General features: G+C 41.3%; 1 protein-coding gene across 1 annotated transcript; it reads right to left on the bottom strand.

Moving 5' to 3' along the window:
- Window positions 1–1,460: 1,460 nt before the first annotated feature.
- Window positions 1,461–21,379, bottom strand: SLCO1C1 (solute carrier organic anion transporter family member 1C1). Its single transcript, XM_063395218.1, has 14 exons — window positions 21,234–21,379; window positions 18,239–18,380; window positions 17,326–17,458; window positions 16,588–16,709; window positions 16,114–16,260; window positions 14,964–15,062; window positions 13,953–14,198; window positions 12,916–13,080; window positions 11,138–11,333; window positions 9,998–10,163; window positions 8,851–9,032; window positions 5,177–5,241; window positions 3,893–4,010; window positions 1,461–2,938 (listed from the first exon to the last, which is right to left on the bottom strand). Exons 1-14 carry the CDS (start codon window positions 21,360–21,362, stop codon window positions 2,716–2,718), a joined length of 2,133 nt encoding a protein of 710 aa, XP_063251288.1. The 5' UTR covers window positions 21,363–21,379; the 3' UTR covers window positions 1,461–2,715.
- Between the last annotated feature and the right edge of the window lie 327 nt (window positions 21,380–21,706).

The following is a 21,706-nucleotide window of genomic DNA, read 5'->3' as shown; positions in this document are numbered from 1 at the left end:
TAGGGAATATCCCTTTGGCTAGTTTAGGTCAGCTGTCCTGGCCATGCTCCTTCCCAGCTTCTTGTGCAGCTTCTCACTGGCAGCACATGGGAAGCTGAAAAGTCCTTGACTTGGGGTAAACACAACTCAGCAACAATTGAAACATCAGTGTGTTATTGACATCATTCTCCTCCTGAATCCGTAACACAGCACTCTTGCAGCTGCTGAGAAGAAATTTTTCTCTCTCCCAGGTGAAATCAGTGAATTTTCCAACCCTCTTGCTGCCAGGCATGAGCAGAACTTCCACTGTGACAGATTCATAATTAGTGAGTAGCAGTGTCCTTTTCACAAAGTGGGAATCATCCCCATTGCTTTGACACACATACAACATCAAGCACTGAGTGAAATGCAGAAATCTCTCCTTTTTTATCCCAGTGTGCCCTTAAGTTGGGCTCCTCCTTCCTCTCGTGGGGTCTGACAGCTCATTTCTGTGGGAAGTGCTCTCCCCAGGAGGCTGTGGCAGGCTCCAAGCATTGTTCTCCCTCCTGGATGTTGGTGCAGTTTGACATTTTTTGCTATTTTTATGATGATGTAATATGAATGAGACCTGAGACGGGAATGCCAATCTTTGTGATTCACCCCAACCACAACTCTTGACCTAGTCCCATATTCGTAAACCTTCAGATTATTTTAATTATGTTTGTTTGGTTCAATATCCATTTCACAAGGCCTGGTGAACAGCCCCAGCTGTCCAGGACCTCCCTGCCCATAGCCTTTGACAATCACTTGGGAGGACAAAGATCTGGGGCAGGAGAATGGGTCCCTCATGTTCCAGGTCTAAACACTCACCCACGTGGCAAATCTGGGGGACATTGGTTCTTCCTCTGACAATGTGTTGTCCTTAGTAATGGGTTCAAAGCCTTACCTTCTGCAGATATTTGGTGCTTAAGCACAATCCTTCTTGGTGTTGCTATTGAGTGGGTTAGGTAGGTCCCTAATGGCACAGGACAAACATTGATCATTGATCACTGATCACTGATCATTGACATTGATCATTGATCAAGCCCAGTGAATCCCACTCTTACTCATGTGCCCCTCCTCATGCACCCCACAGGAGAGGCAGCAGGGTACCTACAGTCACTGCTGGGACACAAATGATGTGATATGGGTTTGTTTTGCCAAAATCGTGGTGAAGGATGAGGCCTACCTTTCAGCATGTGCTCAAAAATTCTAGCTGCTTTAAAGGATATCCCTGTGGTGCTGCCATTATCTTTCCCAGTGCAACCTTTTTTGAGATTTTTTTCATATATTTCATATATTTCATTCATAGGTGCTCTCCTTTACACTCCCCACCCCAAATATAATTAATATCAAATATTGATAAAACCCAAAAATGTCTTAGTTGTAGCTAGAAAATACAGTAAATTAAAAGGAAAAAGCCCCAAGTCGCCTGGTCTTTTAATTAATTTTATTTTCCCAAGCTGTCTTGCCATAGCTTTTTTAAATATAAATCATATATATCTTGTATAATCTTGTTATTACATCATAAAGTGCATGGAATTATTTAGTACACTGAGTACTAGCAAGTAGCATCTAAAAAAGCTCTATGTTCATTCCAGTTTCCTTTGGATGGTACTCTTGTGGTAGTATTGATTGTTGTACTATAACAAAACGGATGCTACTTGGAAAAAAGATTCCTAACCACAACACTCAATATCCTAAGTGTTGTAGATTGAACTCCTGGGGTGCCCAGAGCCTGTGGCTGATTTTTCCTCCCAGCAAACCTCCTTCCTCCTACCCCGTGCCTTGCTGTTGGCAAGGATGGGCCACGTGCTGGAGATCCCTCCAGGATCCTTCCAGGCTGCCAGGTCAGGTTTTGTGCCCCAGTTCCTCTTGGCTGGTCCCGTGGCAGAGCAAGTGATGCCTCAAGTTTTGGCTTTCATGTTTTTTCAGATCCTGTGCTGCCCAGGGGTGCAGATCTGAGCCTCATATTAAGTGTTGGTAAGCTCTTTTCAGAGAGTGGGGACACAAAACAAATCCTTTCCTGCTGCACACCAAGGAGAACTTTCAGGCCCAAAAGCACAGACAAGGGTGGGATGGAGGGAGGAACAAGAAGGATGGGACCTCACAACCTGAACCTGTAATTGGACACTTAAACCCCAATACAAAAATGGACCAAAACTTATAAAAATGTAAGGCTTCATGACCAATGATCCATTTTGTGACCATTTTGGGTCCACATTGGGTGTAGCTCTGGCCTGGCTCTTGTCCTGCCCAAGGTGTATCTCCGAGGTCTTTCAATAAATCCCTGCTTTATTCTCTATCTCTGTCCAGTCTCCGTTCCAGGCCAGCCCTCCCAAGGCATCAGTAGCTGCCTGCAGCCTCCCCCCTACCCCTCACACCCAGGAAGAGACCGAGGGGCAGCAGCAGCTCTTGCAGCTTCATCGGGAGGGAGGGAGCTGAGGGGCAGCCTCAAAAACTCTGTCTCGGTGAGGGCACAACTGCACCTCCCCACCACAGGAAATCCCCTCACTCTGCAGAAAAAAAATGGTGAGTAGTGTTTTCAGAGCTGTTCACATGCTAAAAATCAGTGGTCTTCACTTTGGGGGTTTACAGTGAGAATTGGAAGAAGGTGAACATTTTCAGGGTGGCTACTAAGATGCTGCTTCACTGACGATGGATTTTTGCCCGCAACACCGCTCACTGGGTAAAATCACGGTGGAGATCTCAGTTTTCCTAAAGCCTGGTCTCCTTTTCTGGCCAGTAAGTTGACTGAATTAACTGGTCACTATTGATAAAATTATCTTTTCTGCTCTTTGTCCCACAGGCGCCTCTCTCCCCGTTGGCTGAGAGGGTCTCATCTTGTGGAGAAGACCTTTTTCGGAGAACCCAAAGGACAGCAACACTGAAGAAAATGGACACCGTGCCCAAGACCAGAGTCAGCCCCAGGTACACATACCTGAGAGAGAAATGATTGATCAGAGCCTATGTCAAAGGCAACAAATGACTACAAGGCATCAAGGACACATTCATATTTTCACCAGGTAAGGCTGGGTAAGGACATTTCAATCAAGGGGAAGACTCTGGAGAAGGGAGTTTGTCCCAGGTCAGGTACAGAGGTGTCTGTGTTCAAGAAAGCATCTCAGGTATTGCCTGACCTCCACCCCAACCTGCTTCAGTAAGAAGAGCACTGATATTTTTAGGGCAGTTACTCTATTTCTTGGTTGTCTCATAAACAGTACCAGTGACATCAAGACCATTTGATGGCATTTTTGCTTTGCAGGCATAATGACAGCAACAACAGCAGCAACAATAACATCATAAGGTTTTATTAGCAAAGAGAGGCCCAGCTGAGATTTTGCTCTTTCCTTCAAGTTTTCAAAGCAAGATGTACCCTCCTCTCATGTTTATTTCCCTTGTGGTGGGAGAAGGGACAACCTGTTCTCCCATTTTCCTCTTACTTCATTCTTCATTTCTGGTGAAAATGCAGTTCAGACAATTACTGTCCTCTAGCAATAAATTGATAGAGACAACCCTGCACTTAAGCCTCTAGGTAAGCCAAGCAGGTTTTGTGGCACCTTTGCATTCCATTTTTTGATCCAGCTCCAACATGGAGAGAAATGAGGTTTGATAACTTAATTACACACATACACTATGACAGCAGAGATATTGAAAGCTGATGGAGGCTTTAACATAAAATTGAGGTTTCAATACAATATTTTTTTTGTGAATTATTGGGTGACAACTATTTCCAGCTGATACTGACACAAGATGATGCACCCCTCCTCCCCAGAAAAGAGATTGAATCAAAAGAGAATGGTGAAATGTGAGCATCACTGTTAATATTGTTAGTCAGAGCCTTGCATGTACTTTAGGAACAAAAGTTAAAGAATGAATGGAGGAGAGCTGTTACCTGAGTGCACTGGAGTCATAGAGTCTGCAAGCTCCTCTTCCCCCACATCTTTTGCTTCCCCATTTCAGGCAAGTGGTATCTATGGCTACTCCAAAATACACTGGGGCTGGAATCCCCGCTGGGAGTATTTAACAAACAAATAGAGGTGAAAAAAATTACTTTCCAGGGTGATCAGTTCTGATCTAGAGGCACTGTCATGCAGAACACGAAATAACACATTCTAACAGCAGTGACACTTGCACACTGTTTGCTGGTTCAGAAAGACGTGCCTTGTGCTGCCCAGGCACACACCACCCTTTCCTCCCCGTGGGGAGCCAGGAAAACAGGACAAAACATCAAAAAGCCTGGGGAAGTCCATGGAAGGAGTGCTGGCCACTCCTCCTGGTTTGGTTTCCTCACCCTGCAGGACATCTCTGGGGAAAAAAAATTTAGGAGACACTTCTTCTTTCTTGAGAGCAATGGAGTCTGTTCATTGGGGGTTCCTGTGTGTTTGGGGGTGGATGGTGAGAAGGGACAGAGACAGTGGAGTTGGGAGCCTGCAGGAATCCTCCAAGTATCTTGAGATCCTACTGTGGCAGGGGAAAACCTGCTGCAGTTCTTGGGGGTGATGGAAAGGAAAAGCCTTTTTTCATATGCTGAGGGGGACATCCTGGGCTCCGTGTCACCTGGGGAGCCACCCATGCTTTCTGGAGGAGAAAGTGAGCCTGGAGAGAAAATTCTGCCCTGCAAAGGTGTAAGGAAGAGCCAGCAGCTTGCTTTGATGTTATTTCATCCAGTAATTTCAACACTCTTTCTTCTTGCTATTTTTTATTTCATGAAGACCTAGGGGATTTTAGAATTTCCAGTTCACTGGCATCTCACGTTACCCTTGATTTCAGGTGGCTCTACACAAGTCTGTAGAGAACCCTGTCCCCAGGCACGCCTGTAGTCAGAATAATTCCCTTAGAAACTAGTGAATCTATGCCTGAAAAGCAATCACAGATTCTCAGCCATAGCTGTTCTGTTATGCTCGTTGCTGAGTAAGGGGACAAGATGTAATTTTGATGTTAGCTTCATAGTCTACAGGATCACATCTCTATAAATATTGGCTTTGTGTATTTTAATTATACTAAGACATAATTATGTGATTTATGAATTTCCTTTTTCCAACTTTTTTTTTCTTTTATTCATATGATATTTATTTGCAGATAGACATTGTTCTTTCCAGCAATCAAAGCTTAATTCTAAGATAAATGATTAGTGAGGAGTGTATTAAAACAAACTCAGGAGTACAAATGGACTTACCAAGTACTCTTATTGCCAGAGTATAGATACCAAGTGCAAATGATTTCAAGTGGGGCTTGATGCATCTAAAAATAAGAATAATAAAAGAGGTGTTAACTAGAAATAAAGCATCAGGTGTATATAATTAGAACACAAATATAAAGGAAGAGAAAGGAAAAAGTGTGACCTCTTCCTCCTTAATATCACAGACTTTAACCAAATTGCAGAAATATGTAAAAAATGTGATAAAACCAGATTGGCCTCTAGGAATTCTGAACATCTACACTCAACATCACATTTTAAGATGGATTTTCAGATGATATCAGCACTTAGGTGTTACTAATGCAGGACAAGAAAAATGATAGTGAAATCATGCATCCATTGGAAGATTTTACTCAGACACTCACTGAAATTGAGGATCAAGTCCCAGGCTAGTACAAGGTATTTAGGAACTCACTTTTCACTCACTCTATCCAGGATCAGGATCACACCTCCTGTAAAGGTAAATCCCCCAAACCATTCTCTGACAGAACAGACCACTTGCATTTGGACTCTGAAGATTGCAGAGTGAGCCAACACACACATCCAGCTCTTCTGGCTCCAGATGAGCCCTGCTCCAGCCTTGGATCCTCACCCTGGCTCCCTGGGAGAGGGAGAGGTGGTGGGCAGGAGAAGAGCTGCCTTTCCCAGCCCTGCCATCAGCAGGGTGTGTATGGAGCTTCTCAGACTGCTCCCCCACCCCAGCTGCTCAAAGGTTCTCTCAGCACATACCAGACTGACTATTACAATCCCTAATCCAGCACAAATCTGGGTATGTGTTTGATTTTGGCAAGGGAGCAGTACCAGCCACATGACTGAACAAGGACATTTTCGGTATGTGGAGTAACATGTGCATCAATGTGGTAATTAATAAAACTTATGTCACAGTCATTCTATTCAGTATAAATCAGGAAAAATGGAATGGGCTGAAATTGAATTTGTCACTATGGATGAACACAGCTCTCTGGAGGTACAGTCTGTGTGGCCTGAACTAGGGAGGCCTCTGCAAAAATTAATGTAAATGGGAATATGTTAAAAAAAAATAAAGACTTTCAGAACTAACTCTATTGTTCCCCACCAGGGGTAATTTTCAACACTTTATTCTCTAATGCCCATCATTAGAGATAATTCTCTAATTATCATCACACAATCTGTTGATTGTGGCTTATACAAGCACTGCCATCTACAAGGGCATGACTGTAAAATGATTTTAAGTTGGAACAGGGTCTTGCTGTCCTACTAGATCCGTGCTACACAAACACTCCTAAGCCTAGAGTCCTCCTAAAATATCTGAGGGCATAGAAAGCAAGAAGTGGAAAATAAAACAAATAACTGGATATTTGATATGTGTTTCACAAGATTTATATCCTGCAAAAAATAATTTATATCCTGCAAAAAATATTCTCTTTCAGATGAAAAAACATTGTTTTATTCTCTGCACGGAAACAGGAGTCCTTTGTGATCCTGAGTGATAGCCAGGCCTCTTAGGGAGATCTGAGACTTCCTTTTCACTGCCTAATCACCTGCTATTAATAGCTGGTTCTTGAACAACAGCTATCTGAACTCCAGGGCTTTTTTCCCAAAAACTTCAGGGCTTTCCCCAGTCCCTTGGCTACTGTAATTAGGCTAATACCACCAAATGACATTTCAGCAAATGACTTGGTCACCAGCTGTAAGCACATTTCAATGACTTCAGTGTGCAAACCATCAAAGTAAAAGTCACTAAATCTTAAAGGCTTTTAGGGATTTAGCTGTATTTGTCCTCCATGGCAGGTGCAACTGAAAAAATCAGCTTGTTTAAGTGCTGGAATCTTAACAGAGGTGACTGAATACTGAATAATTTTTAAAAGAGATCATTGGAAAAAATACCTAATCAAGTCTGCAACTTGACCTTGGGATTATTTTTGTTCAAGGAAAATTTATTTTCCTTCTGGTAACAGAAGTAAAATTCCAGTTCAGCCAGATTTTTGGAGAAAGTCAGTCAGTGATGGATTTCAAAAAAGACAAAAGTAAGCATGAGCCTAAAGCAGAATTGTGCCCACAGGTCATTTGCAGTGCAGAAAAAAAAATATTAAAAAGGACTGAACTTACTGCAACACGTTTTATTTAGCTGAACATCAAAGGGGGATGCCTTCAATCCAACAGGAAAACACACAACTTCTCAGTTTCACTTAATGTCTCTCAAAGTAAAATGATTCTCAACAGCAATAAAAGCATTGGAGAAGAACCAATAAAACTGTTTTGCTGATTTCATATAACAAAGTGGTTTAATATTGTAATTGAAAACCTTTCTAAGCTTTTCTAACTAAATTGATTGAGCAATAAGACCTCCAAAAGCAAATTCTTGGGGCTGAGAAGGGCAGGCAACTCTGAGTAATTTAAGCTTGTACCTGTTCAGTTATGAACATCCCCCAATTTTTTAATTTTTTAATGCAGTGGACACAAGAAGAAAGCAGGAGGTTGAGCATGGCTACCACAATTTTGAGGTTCTGTGTGGTACCAGATTTGTACATTCTCCATCAAAAGTCTCAAGGCTAGAAGGAAGACATCATGTAGAGGGAAAGGGGAAGGGAACTGCATCCCTGCATAGCTCTATGCCCATATTTATCCAACGTGTCAGAAGCAACCACAGAGAGCAATCTGGAGTAAATCCTGAAGGCTTTACTGCGAGCTCTCCACTCATGAATCATCCTCCTCTTGGCACATGGACAGTTCAGTTGTGCAGAAACTTCAGTAAAAGTGGTCTAAAATGGATTATGGTATGATTGTTCCTGGAGTGAGCCCTTGGGGAGAGAGGGATGCTGTGTGGTTTTTCCAGCACTCAGTGGTAACCCTGCAAGGGGTGTGAGGGACTGAGGTGTGAGCTGTGCAGCTCGTGTACACCTCACTGGCAATGTTCATGCAGGGCAGTGGAGAAGGATGCTCACCTCAGCCTTTCTGAAAGTCTCTGTGTGAATATTTATTCTGGTTCAATGATTGTGATGGAACCATAGCTGAAGCCACATTTCTTTATTTAGGTTTTTCCATGCGGCCTCTGTTCAGCCAGTTCTAACACTGGCATTGTCCATGTGGTATAAAGATACCAGCAATGAGACAGAGCCTGGGCCAGAAATTTAATTCAAAAACAAAGAGAATTTGGGAGCAGGAAAACATAATTATAATACTAAAGATTAGTTGGACTGGATTTACTGTTGTTTTGCTTGAGAAGGAAAATGTGCCCATCTGGAAATAATTGGGGAAAAGGAACTGAGAAAGAAAGGTTTCCAAAACAGAGTAGAGCAGGACTTGGAATCCAAAAATTGCAAGTAGCTGACAAAAATCCAGATTAAGCACTTGTAGTATTAAATGCCTTTTGCACTTGCTAAAATTAGCTTCAAAGCTTACAGTGATGGACAAATAGTTCCAGCAGTTAAATATGCACTGGGACAAGCATTCAATAAATCCATGATTATCACAATAGAAAAAGAAATCTCAAGCTGAAACGATCATTAAAACAAGGAGAAAAATCTGGGAGAGAACAATTATATGGATTATGCCACCTTGCACAGCTGCAAAATATTTCCCAATTGTAGGAATACCAGGAGTGGAGGGAGTGCCAGTCACGTGTCAAAACACTTTGAAAACACTTGGCAATGCTAGCAGAAATTGTTTCTTACCTTAGAAGCAGTATGTATCCGGGTGTGCCACCTACTGACAAAGTGTATGAAGTGATAACTGATATTACTAGAAAATACAGAAACATTTTGGGACACTCATTTCCTTTTTGACATGGTCCCATCACAGCTGAGGAGCTTTGTGAAGAATCAAAGGTTCCCACGCAGCTGCAGTTAAAAAACACCTGGAAGAGAGCAGGCAAAAGTGTATGATAACCTAAATGAGGGAGAAGTGGATGTTTAGGAATTGCACATCATGTTTCTCTGGATGGCTGAAAGTTCAAGTCCAAAGTGGGAAATGTTTTATAAAATGAAAAGCTTATTTAATGAAGGAGAAAATTACTAAGTATTTACTGTTGATGAATCTAGTTATTAGGTTTTTTCCAACAGTCTTGGTAGTCAACAGCTCAAAAAACCCAAAAAAAAGCCTCCAACATTCTCTGCTTGTGATTTCAGCTGGCAACAGCAAGGGAGAAAATTTTAAATCTTGGTGGCCTATGAGAAATCAAGGCACAGAAAATTCTCAAGATCTTGTGCATGCAGGCCCAAACAAAGTAATGAATACAAGGTTCAATCTGAGACCTTGGAAAAGACTTCCAAATTTAGAGACCATAAGCTAAAATGTGGGTTTGTAGTTTAAGCAGAGAAATATTAAGCTAGGTAGTGGAAAGTTCTAAAGCTTTAAAGTGTAGGTATAGAAGAAGTTACAGAAATAGTAAAAAAGTTTTAAGGTGCAGCAAATAAGTTTGTGTTCCACTTTATGATTGGCTCAGAATGCCTGCATTGTGGCAGGACGTGTGATACAGTTTGATTAACTACTGGTGTGAAAGCAAAAATAATATGTGTGGCAGTAGATTATTGGCTAATAAACCTTTAAAAACCCCTGTAACCTGTGGTCTTGTGACTACTAACACTTGACCTCTAACTTAAGCAGTGAAGACATTCTCACCCTTCATGAGACTGAGGCAATAAATAACGCTTTAAACATCTCTTGGTGCTCCCGTCTGTGGCAGATTGCTAAAAAAACCCTGAGCATTTCAGGGCTGAAGAGGATGTGCCATGCTCAGTTTAAATCCACTTACTCTGACAGACCTGGTTGTATCAGAAAAGAAATTCTGACATCTGATATGGAAATGCAAGGTTGCCTTACGGTGTTTTTCCCGCTGCCGTTGGACGCCCGGCAGCCGGCGAGGCAGGCGGACACGTAGGTGACTCCATTCTCCCCACAGATGGGGTCCCAGTTGTCCTGGGAACACGAACAGCCCGAGTTGCACTCTGAAAACAGGGCCTCCTCATAATCAGTCACCGGTTTAGTTCTGTGGAAATAAAAGGGAAGTTGCAAAGGTATTGATGTGGAGGAGATCGCGATCACCTCCTGGGTTATGCTCTCTGCAGGCGCACCTGGCCAGATCTTCCCCCTGTAGCCCATTAAAAGTTGGGCTCACAACCACACAGCAGTGTAAATCCTTATTTCTCTGTTATCCAAAGGTTTTCACACTATCACAGCACCTACTGTGAGATGGTATTTATTTTATTAAGGGGGACAACTAACAATTTGTAATATTCACTCATTTTCTCAGATTTCCTAAGGTTTTAGTTATGCAGTTTTAACACAAGTGGCAAAGAAGGGATTGAGTTACTCACGGGAAATAGTCTCTGTAGAAGTTAGCAAGGAATTTATCAGAATAGGATTCATCCAAACTCAGTGTCTGATACCTCTCACGACAGCTCTCTGCCAAACTCAGCCATCAGACACCAGTGGAGCAGCTACCAGAGCTGCTCTGAGTCAGTGCTGGAAACTCCTCCCAAAAAGTTAGTTTAACAGAGTAATAGGCAAAAATATTAGCTTTAGGTGTACCTCGTGGTTAACATCATGGTTAATCCATGAATCCTTAAGTTTTTAGTTCAAAGGCTATTAAATGCCATTCATTGTTCAGTGGCACACAAAGGCAAGAAACAATTGAATCTCTTCCCCCCTGCTGAGCTGCTCACATTTCCAGGAATCACTGGGCTCAAAGGATGGGTCCCATGGCAATAATAATTAAAAAGTAATCAGAAAATTAATCTGCACTTGTGGCATAAACCCCACTGGTTTATGCCATAATCACAATAGGGTCATGACACAACACCCGCTGGAATGGACCGGTTTCCACTGATTTGAGTCAAATTTCTGGGAAGCATATTCAGGTCAGCCACTCTCTTTTCAACAATATATACTTTGTGAAATAAAATGAGGAAGGAGTTTGGTTTGCAGCACCCTTTCTGCTGAGGCATTGCCTCCCCTGCGTACCCGTGGTACGGCACGGTCAGCCCGGCCACGTCCGAGTTCTCACAGCCCATCGCAAACAACGAGAGGAGCAAAAGGTAACCAAAGAAAGATGATCCCAAGGAAAGCTTTGCAGCCCCCAAAACACCGATCCCGAATTTTTTCATGATCAGTCCTCCAGAGAATATGCCAAAGGCCACAGCAGGAATGTTAATAAGACCTGAAATCAAACAGAAAAAAGCTGTGTTAATGAAAGCGCCAGCTCAATGGACTAAACCTTGTCAGCCACAAAAACAGCTGCAGCAGCCTGATGAAGGAACAAAACATAAAAGATCTTCAGGCAGGGCATTTTATTTTGTGCAGACTTAGACTGATGCTTGGAGTGTTACAAAGGTGCTGGAACAGCTTTGAAAAACTTACTCCCAAGGACATGCTTCTTTACTGGTCATTTTCAGGGATTATGGACAAAATTTAGATAATGCTCTTTCAATTTCTTAAGCTAGGTGGTTTTTTTCCCACAATTTGTCAGTAGAGTCACCTGCTGATTCCTGGAGGACAAATTATTTGTATCTAATGTTATGAAAGCCTGAGCAAGACCTGCCTTTTAAAATTTTTTTTAGTGCTTCAAATTGCTCTGACAATTTTGATGTTTATCAGAGATTGTGATAGAAACTGTTTTTTTAAAAAAGAAGACGAGAGAGTAAAAGAGGTTGTGAAAGAGAAATAAACACTGTGAGTTTGAGTCAGCCCTCAGGTTTCTTAGGAAGGGTGGATTTGGAGAGAAAGGAAAAGGAAAAGAAAAACCACCTTATTGCAGGGATAGCCGCTCTGCAGGATCCTTCCCTAAGCAAGCCATCACACACTCTCTGTTGGATATAGTCCCTGTGCTCAGAGAAATCAAATGGCTCCTAATCCTCACTCAGTTTGCACATACCTGAAAGCTTAGCTCCAGAAAAATCTCTAAATACAATGAGAAGTACTCTACTGAATGTAGGGATTGTTTTCTGGACTTTCTTTGGCCATCAACTACACTTGAAGATTTCTCCTTGCTTGGAGGAGTTTTGTGCCAGGAAATTCCAGCTTCTATCTTTAACGGAATTAACATAGCACAATGGATCACTACAGCTTTTCTGCACATATATACCTCTGTTGCTGTGCAACTAATGCTGCTCCGGAACAAGGCAGTTCCCTCTGTGTTGGGTAGATGTAAACCTCTTTGCTGCTTAATGCTATTGAAGCCCTGGACCTCTGGAGCTGAACCCCACATGCAGTCAAGTCCACCCTCCTGAAGTCAGCTACAGAAATGTTCATTTCTGTACCCAAAGGCTGAAGCAGCTTCTTTCTCTTGTGCTGTATGGGACAGATATGACTTCCTTTTATTTAACACCAATCTCTTCAGAGAGTCACGCATGACAGTCACTGAACTGATTGTTGTTTTGTTGAAATAAATGGGAAGCCATCAAAGCAGCAGATCTGATGATAAATTTATGTAAACTATTTAAATATTATTTCTCTTTTATTCTCTTGTGTTGTACATATATTACTTTTCAGATTTCCAGTTAAATGGGAATTAAGACATCAAATCATATAAACTTTTACGGTAACTCTTGCATAGATAAACTCAGAGTTAATTAGTGCTGAAGGAGAAATTAAATAACTCACCTTCTATGAGCTATTACTTAAAGACAGACAAGAAAGGAGAAGAAATGAACATACCCTAAAAAAATACAATTTTCCCTATATGTATATGCCACTGCTAAAATGTCCATTTTAAGGATATCAAGAAGCAGATATAGCATTACCTATAACAAAGTTGGTCTTTGAAGATGTCTGCCCATACTGTTGTTCAATATACTTTGGCTTGTATGTCACCATGCCAATTAAAGAATTGAACTGAATGATACTTGCACACAAATACAGAATGTAAACTGGATTCCCAAAGAGGTTCTTCAGTGATGGGAAGAAGTCTGCAAGACAAAACAGCAGAAATAACAAACAGGCCAGAGAGAGAATGTGAGTAGAGCTTTGTAACACATGTTCAGCTCCAAAAAAAACCCCCCAAATTGCAAAACATTTCAGAGGGAATCTGTGAAGTTCCATGATGCTCCTAACAGCTCCCCCATTTCTGGATGGAGGAACAGTGGAGTAAACACTAAGCATCAATTTCCCAGAAGAGATACCTTGTTTTAAATACCTTCTTTCCATCATAAATTAGGAATGATTTGGTTTCTATGTGTCCTCAACAGCTGTAGCACCGTTTAGCTTAATTTGGGGCAAAGTGTTCAGCACAGCTGACAGTAAGCACAGACGTATTGAGGTACAGATTCAAGTTCTGAGGGAAAATGCTTTTGGCAAAGCATGGCCAAGGAAATGCAGTTGTGCAAACCAGCTGCTGTCAAAATCCAGACAGCCATCTCTAATACTGTAGCTAGTCTGTGCCCATCTATATATTCTGATCAGATACAGCACATATTTGCCTAATGCATGAAGTTACAGGAATAAAATAATTAGCAAAAAACAAGGGTTGATTTTTTTTTAAGCACCACTTCTGCAACAGTCGCTATATGCAAATAAAAATTTTTTGCAGAGCTTCATGATATGTGCTGGGCCACTGCTGTAATTTTACAAATCTCAGCCAAAGACATTCTCATGAAATAGCCAGTCCAGGGAACACTGAAGAGAACTTTTTGTGTGTACTGTTGAGCTGGAGAGTGAAACCTGGGGCACAAAGCATAATTCTGAGACCATTAAAATAGGGACTCAGAAAGTGTAAGATTTTTAAGTCTAAAAGCCTTTGAGAGAAAAGCTCAACAACGAGGAAAAAACTCAGGAGCTTTGCCTTTTGCCATCTCTGCAAGCCTCGTTTGCTGCCAATAGGACGTGCGTTGGTCCTTGTTCTCCTCAGCGATGAACTTGGAGTGCTCAGAAGAGGTGCTGGAGTCCTTCCTGCTGTCGGGTTTTGGGAGGTGCTTGGGCAGGAACCAGAAGGGGATGCCAGCCAGGACACTGATCACCCCAGCTATCAGGTAGCCCAGCCACCACGCTCCCACCCACTGCACGTCCTTGGGGCTTATCGCAACGCTGTCTGGAGAAAGTGGAACACAACAAACAGATAAATACATTTTGAGAGTATCTGCTGCTAATAAGGAAGGTGTTTTTGCAGGGATTTTCCATCCCCATCCTGTCAGGTTTAGCTGTGCTCTGTGTCACACTATGGGAGCTTTACAGGAGCAGATTAGGGACGTGCTGAGGACTTGCTGATTGCTGGGGCATAGCAGCAGCCTGGCCCTGACACTGCTGTGCCATTTGCACATCCCCAGAGATGCTGCAAGGACCAGCATGTGGGGCAGTCCAGGTGACCACTCACTTGATCCCAGTCAGCTGCTCTGCAAAAAAGCCCCAGGAAACCTGTTTTCCTCCTGATTTTTTCTTTCTTCCTGTTTTCTCAGAAGGAGGGCAATCAGTGGACTTGGTACCCACTGCCAAACCACTTTTCTAGGCAACAACAGGATATTAAAAAAGCGCAGGCAGGATCCTGAGCCCCAGTCCTGTTTCCTCTTGGCTCCCATTGTCTCCCCAGAGCCTCCTTACCAGAGCAGCTCCTGGAAGCACCTGCTGCAGATCTGCTGGGGCTGAGGAAGAGTCAGACCTCCTTCTTCCTCTACACCCATCCTTCCAGCCAGCCTATTCTGCATGGACCACTACACTGCTGTCACCCTTTTCATTTCAGGAAGAGCCTACTCTGCCCCTGCTAGCCCCTCATGCCTAGAAGATAACCAGAGAGTTCTTGGCCTAAAATAGTCACTTTGGAGCCTGGCTGGATTTTTAAAGCCTGAGTGTTCTGACTTACCCAGATCTACAAAGCCAATGTCAACGTAAAGTTTGGCACACAGGGATCCCAGGAGAAAGCCAAATATTGGCCCTATGATGGCGACTGTCTGTACACAGCCTGGAACAGAAAACAGGGCACTGTTACACTCCTGAGATGAAAAGGGTTCTCCTGCACCTAACAGCAGATTGTGGCATGTGATGGGCAGCAAGAGATACAGTCACACAAACTGAAATATTTTCAAGAAGAAAAAATGTCGTCAATAAAATTTTCCCCACTACTATGACGCTTTTTTGTCGTTATCCAATTAAAGAGTTAAATTCAGCCTGAAGGAAAAATGTCAGGAGACTGAATGGCCTCAACTCAATAGCTGCACCAATCTACTATTGCTAGAAACACTTTAGCCGACAAGATTAAAGTAATTGGAAGGCAAATGTCGTTTTTTAGAGTTAACTGATCATTTTAAGTTGATGAGTAAGATGAGAAATCAATCACTTTGCTTTGGTTTCCACTGTTAAAATGTTTCACTACACCCTCAGCCAAACTTTCTGAATACTTTGAATTTGAAAAAAATTCACCTGGAAATCTGGGAAGACTAAAACTTTTACAGAGAGAATCTGATTTTTTTGCCTTTTGCCTGGCTGGAAACTTGTCAAAAGCAGATGCTGACGAGATTGGACTTTTTAGTAATATTTCAGGTGAATGTGCAGCCATCAGACAACAAACACAAGAATACACTGATCTCAACTTTCTAAGTTTCAGTATTATTGTTTAGAATCCTACATGAATCTGGAGGGAATGTTTTGAGTGCCCACTGAAATTCTATTTTAAGTGCTTAACAGAGTGCCTGTTTTTATCACTTTCCAGAGAACTGAATGTGCACAGAGGCTCAGCAGTCCACATCCAGAAGAATTAGGAAGATTAGGGTAACAGCAGGAACCCAAGGTCAAATTCTTTCACCAAATTAAGATAATGGAACTGTGCTGGTATAATTAAATGGGAACTTGGTCCCTTGGGTGTACATGACTGTTAAATAAATTTTAATATTGGAAATGATGCAAAGAAAACAATCAGAGCAAGTTAATTCAATAACATTCATTCCATTATTCAAAACAACTCGGTTTCCTCTGGGGAAAAATCCATTAGGGAAAAGAAATAATATTTATTTTACCAATATACAAGGCAGCATTCTCTTCAACAGCATAATCATCGATGTATGTAATGCCCAGGGGCTGGATAGGGGTTTCACCTATTCCACGCAAAAGATTTCCGAGTAAAACGTAGATCCACATGGAAGAGCCTGCTTCCTTTTCACACCCTGTGTGCATAACAAGAGACAACAACGATGTGTTTATAGTAACAGCTTCACACTGAAAGCTCAGGGCTTCTGAAATGCTTCTGCTGAGGGAGAAACAGTAGGAAGGCTGTGAAACAGTTTAACGTAGACAAATTTTTAGCATGAGCTGCCTCAAAGACACTACAGTTTTGCTGGTTTTATAAATTTGCCACCACATGCCTTTTTAGGGAACTCTTTTACTTCCTTCTAATCAAAACTGGGATCTCCTGACAGAAGGATTTGGGAAATATCAACAAATAGAGTTAGTGAGTACTAACAGCCCCAAGATTTAACAGACATCGTTCTCACCTGTATTCATTTTTGCTTGAGATTTCTCCAAGGCTGAGAGTGGAGTTTGGCTTTTATCCTGCAGACATGGAGAGAGGCTAACAGTGGCATTGATGGTGGAAGGGAACCTTTCATACCTGTATCTGTTTAGAAAACAAAGTTGTATTTATTCACAAGTACTTATAACGAAAAGCAATCAGATCTGTAACTACCACATAGGCCTATAGCACTTAAATGCAAATTTTATCTGCATCCATATGAATCCATCTGGATCCATTGTAAGTGGCAGTTTACAGGGGATAAACAGAGCTCCATTTATACTGCAGCTGTACATGAAAATGGTCCTGCAACAATGATTCATTTCAGTTTAACAGGCACTTTGCTCTACTGTGACACATGAATTTGGACTGAGATTATCAGACACTGGTGTATCCTCTGGCTTGTGATTGGTACTCAGATTGTCTTCCTGAGTTTCATCATCACTTCTTTACTGACATTTCAACAATTCCTAAACCACATTAAAAGGTGGCCAATCAAGATTGGACACTAATAAAAACATACATTGGTTACAATCGTATACATGTTAAATTATTCTCTCTACAGTAATAAATCTTTACACAAAAAGAAAAAAAAATTAAATTAGGTAACCACATCCTCCTATGCCTATTTCTATCTTCATAATCAGTGCCAAAATGTTTTAGTGAGCTGCCACTCAGTGTGCACAGCCCAGCTGGAGAACAGTGACCACTTTGCACTTACCGTCCCATGAAGAACTGGGGCATTGCGATCAGGAATGTTCCAGCTGACATAATTAAGCAGCCTGCTCCAATTATCCTTGGCCTGTGAAGCTTTGCCCCAAAGTAGCTCACTAGAATTATGATTAGGAGGTTGCCTTTGAGAGCACAAAAGGAAAACGGAGTTTTACTGGTTGTTGATAAGAGATTCCCCTAAAATAACAATTCCTAGTCTGTAGTAGAGGCACTGATTTCAGGGACAGAGGGGTGGTGGTGTTGGTCTTTCTCCTTCCTTCCAGGCATTCTGCAGGAGCCCAATGCCTTCTGTGATAGGAAAACCATAAAGCTGGAAAAGAGGAGAAAGACTGTGCCATCTGAAGACAGCAAATAACCAGAAAAGCAGAAAAAGGGGGAATCAAACAGAGTTTTATACACTTAGGATAAGATTTCATAGTACCACAGTCCACTGAACACCCATGAGATAAATTCAGTAATCTGAAATTGTAAGAGGAAATGCTGGAAACCTTAGTGTGAGAGGGAAGGAGAGGGACTGGACAAGAAATGTAGATTTAAAAAGTCAGAGGTTTGTCCTCCTGCTGCTTAACAAATCACAAAGGACAAACACGTGGGGGAGGTGGATTTCTGCCTGCAGAAATCTGTGCAGGCAAATTCTTATTCAACCCTCAAAATGTCTATTAGTATTAATTAGCTGCATGCTTAGCTTATCAAATTACAATTATTTTTAATGTTTATGCTGAATTGCTTGTATTAGCAACCTTATCCTATTGAACATAATCATACTGATAGTCCCACTTATTTTTACTAGGTGAATCTTGCTCAGTTTTATGGTTCAGGGAGATTCATCCAATCATTCTTCACAAGAAATTGCATCACTGTTTTTTTTTCTGAAAATAAAAATGGGTTTCTACAGCACATACCAATTTCAAAACTTCCATCAATAACACCAACCAAAGAGGAAGGGATGTCAAATCTTCTTTCTATTTGTGTGATAGTACTTTTTAGATAACTTCCTGAGAGTGCTTTAGCAAAATAAACAAAAGACAGTGCACCAAGAAATATCTGTGAAAAAAAAATACGACAGTGATTGACATCAGGCAGTACAGAAGATATATAATTATTTTAAACCAAGTTCTGCATTCCTACCTCTCCTTTTGCCAAATAGCCAAACCAATATTTCTCCTACTTCTTATTAAATGCTAGATTGCCAATTTGTTCATCATTGATAAAACCAGAATTGACTCTCCAACATTGCTAATTTCAGGTAGATGACAAAGACAGAAAAGACAGAAATTTGTTGATTTTCTCAGGAGGGAGTATCTTTCACAGTAACCATATGGGTAAATGCTAAGTGTGGCTTGGTGGGGAGGTGAGTTGTTGAACATTTTAAAATATTTTACATGTTCTGTGAGATGAACAGTGACCTGCCAGGCAATTCCTTTCTAGGTTCATCCTTCCCCTACAAGATCTCTTGCCATCTCTAGTACATCCATTTTCCTCAGAGTGCATCCTGCATTTTGCTGGGGACAACTTCCCATCCTTCTGTTTTGCAGAGACAGTTTTCTCTTTATAGATTGCTCTATCTGTTTCAGCATGTTCTTCTGGGTCAGGAGTGGGCTTTGGAAATTAAACTCCATCTCCCTTCCCAGTGCTTTGTATACACTTCAAAGGTACAGGCTGAGCCCATTTCCCACAAATTTAAACTGCAAGGTGAGGGCTGGTCTGAAATGCACATGGTGGGAGCACAGGGTCCTTAGCATGAACTCTTTGTTCCTGCAGATCTATTTCCTAAAACTGCCCTCACTGAATTCAGCCCAAGTGAGGTTATGTGCTCCACAGATACTCACACACAGTGCAACTGGTCATGGAAACCACAACATGGCTCAGTATGAATATGAATAGAGATGATTTTTGCAAAACCCAATCCCAGAAATTCACACACAGAGACTAAGGCTTTATTTGAATAGAAGTCTAAAACTTTGTGCTGCTGCTTAATCGTCTCTGACAATCACACTCCCAGCAAGCAGGTGCTCTGAGCAATGCAGTCACCTCCAGTGCAAATCTCCTTACAACATCTCATTTGACAAGGCACAGTGGTAATAACATCACTGCTGAATGCAAATTCTTGTGTTAAGGTCCAAATATATCTCAGGTTCAATAAACTTTACCCATTCTGGTTATCCCTCCTTCAGAAAGAGTTTTGGTTAAATAAACATGTAAAACCCCTCTCTGGCTCTTTTTTTCCTACAGCAGCAGCTCTCAAAGAACTCTCTAGTACAAATATTGTCATAATATTTTACATCCTCTGTTTGTTTATGCCCTTGGATTTTAAATAGCAATGTGAAAGCTTTTTTATTTTTTTTTTTAAACAGGAAAATTGTATAGGTAAACTACAACTTGAAATGCTTCTGAATGTCTTTGGCACACATTTTTTTACTGGGTTTGCAACTGTCTCAGGTGTGCCGTGGTGGAAAGACACTCCTGATTTAGGGCTGGGACAGAAAGGTACACATGATTTCACATTCTCCTCTGGTCTGTCAGTCCTGTCAGTAAATATTTCACCACATCTTTCTGGTTAATAAAGGCAATTTTAAGACATGAGCAGGTTGAAAATGAAGGTTGATAATTGGTAGAAATAACCTGTTGTATCTGTATATTGTTTTCTTAACACATTAGGCAAAACCTGAAGCAGACTTCTTCATGACTTAGAGATATCTTAATAATTTCATTCTGACTCAGCAAGACCTAATCAGAACTCAAAAAGGGTTAGTTCACAAAAAAAGGAGAGGTTTTCTAAGTTCCTACAGGAATACATTAGTTATATCAGTTTGGGTTCCCTGAAGACACAACTTCTTTAAAGAGAAAGAAATGAAGATTTAATATTATTGCTTTTCTATTTCTGGAGCTAATAAGCTGATTCCTGACTGGCTAATCTGTGACTGTAGTTTTATTCATCAAGGGGATTGGATTATCATTGTAGCAAATGGAGAAGCAATGATAGAATTATATTGTGGTAGAAAATCTATTTAATACAACTCATCTTCTATTTCAAAACAAAACCATTCAAAATTTACAGACTTCAGGGCAGCTATTGCTGATGTCACTGGCTGTACTGGGGGCTAGGTTAATATCTGAAAGTAGATGTGTGTTTGAGTGAGGGTAAAAAACCAACAGAAATTAAGATTATGCACAATGAAAAGAACAGGGCAAGGCCAAAGACTCATTTTCTGTGTAACCCAAATCATCTCACTGCTGTATGGCAATTTTGAGACCTCAACCAAGAGAGTGTCAGCATTTTGGAAATCAGGCAGAGGCAGCAGGCAAAGCTTTGTGCTCCTCCAAGGTGCAGCTCCCACCAGCTGCTACACTGAGAGGCTCAAAGCAGGGACCTCCCATCACCTCCAGGAAAAACTTCTTGTGGGTGAGAGAGACATGAATAAAGTGGTAACAATCCTGCAGTTTCATTTCAAAAACTCGCGCAGAATTCTCTTCAATGAGGAATATTACAATAATGCTTTAATAATATAGCACTTGAAGCACACACCACAGTAATTCAATATTGCTTTGGGGAGCCTGGGCTACCATGGCTACTGTCTTAAAAAAGCAGTCTCTACTGACAGCTGCCTGTGGTATCTGGAGCAATAAGGAAGACAGAGGGACTTTTTAGGATGGGTCTTGAAGATCTCATAATATGCAATCCTCAGCCAACAAATTATATTTGGTGACTGCCAAACGCTAAGAAAATACAGATCTGAAGGAGATTTTTTTTGTGACTTAGGAATATATCTAATAATTTCAAACTGACTCAGCATGACATAATAAGAACTTAAAAAGGGATCATTCATCCAAAAAGAAAAAAAAAAAAGGAGAGATTTTCTAAGTCCCTACTGGAATATTCAAAAACTCTTACTCTACCTTTATACCTCCACAACACGACTGCTTTTCCTTGGACGCGGATGATTCGGATTTGAATGAAGATCGGTCCACAGGCACGACTGTGTTGTTAGAGAAAAAGTGAGTGTGTTCTTTTGATGAAATCTCCATGATGGTATCCTCTGCCTCTAAAGCAGAAAACATGGAGAACACTTTAAAAGGGCATCCTATTAGCTCAGCCTCAAAAGCTCATCATGTGACAGCAACACCCCGCTGGACTGTTTTCCCAACAACAGCAATTACCAAACTTTACAACAGAATCTGACCAGTGCACTGGATGTTTAATTATGGAAATTTGCAATCCACTTGCCTATAATAATGGAGATTAAATCATACTCAGCAAACAGCCATCATCTTCATTCTCCAGCTATCATCAATGTGATTTCATTAAACATTTGGCCAAGCATTGCCAGCAGACTGAACAAGGCTCATTATAATTTTTAACAGCATTTCTG

The sequence above is a fragment of the Prinia subflava genome, chromosome 4 (assembly GCF_021018805.1).
Source record: "Prinia subflava isolate CZ2003 ecotype Zambia chromosome 4, Cam_Psub_1.2, whole genome shotgun sequence".
NCBI lineage: Eukaryota > Metazoa > Chordata > Aves > Passeriformes > Cisticolidae > Prinia > Prinia subflava.
Note: the sequence above shows the minus strand (reverse complement) of the source record. Positions and strands in the feature narration are given on the sequence as shown.

Bases quoted from the DNA above. Each gene is read 5' to 3' on its own strand.
- SLCO1C1 (XM_063395218.1), bottom strand. From the start codon at position 21,362: ATGGAGATTTCATCAAAAGAACACACTCACTTTTTCTCTAACAACACA. The intron at 18,381-21,233 runs GTAGAGTAAGAG...TTTTTTTCACAG, and splicing joins CGTGTTGTGGAGGTATAAAG to ATATTTCTTGGTGCACTGTC. The intron at 16,261-16,587 runs GTGAGAACGATG...TTATGCACACAG, and splicing joins TCAAGCAAAAATGAATACAG to GGTGTGAAAAGGAAGCAGGC.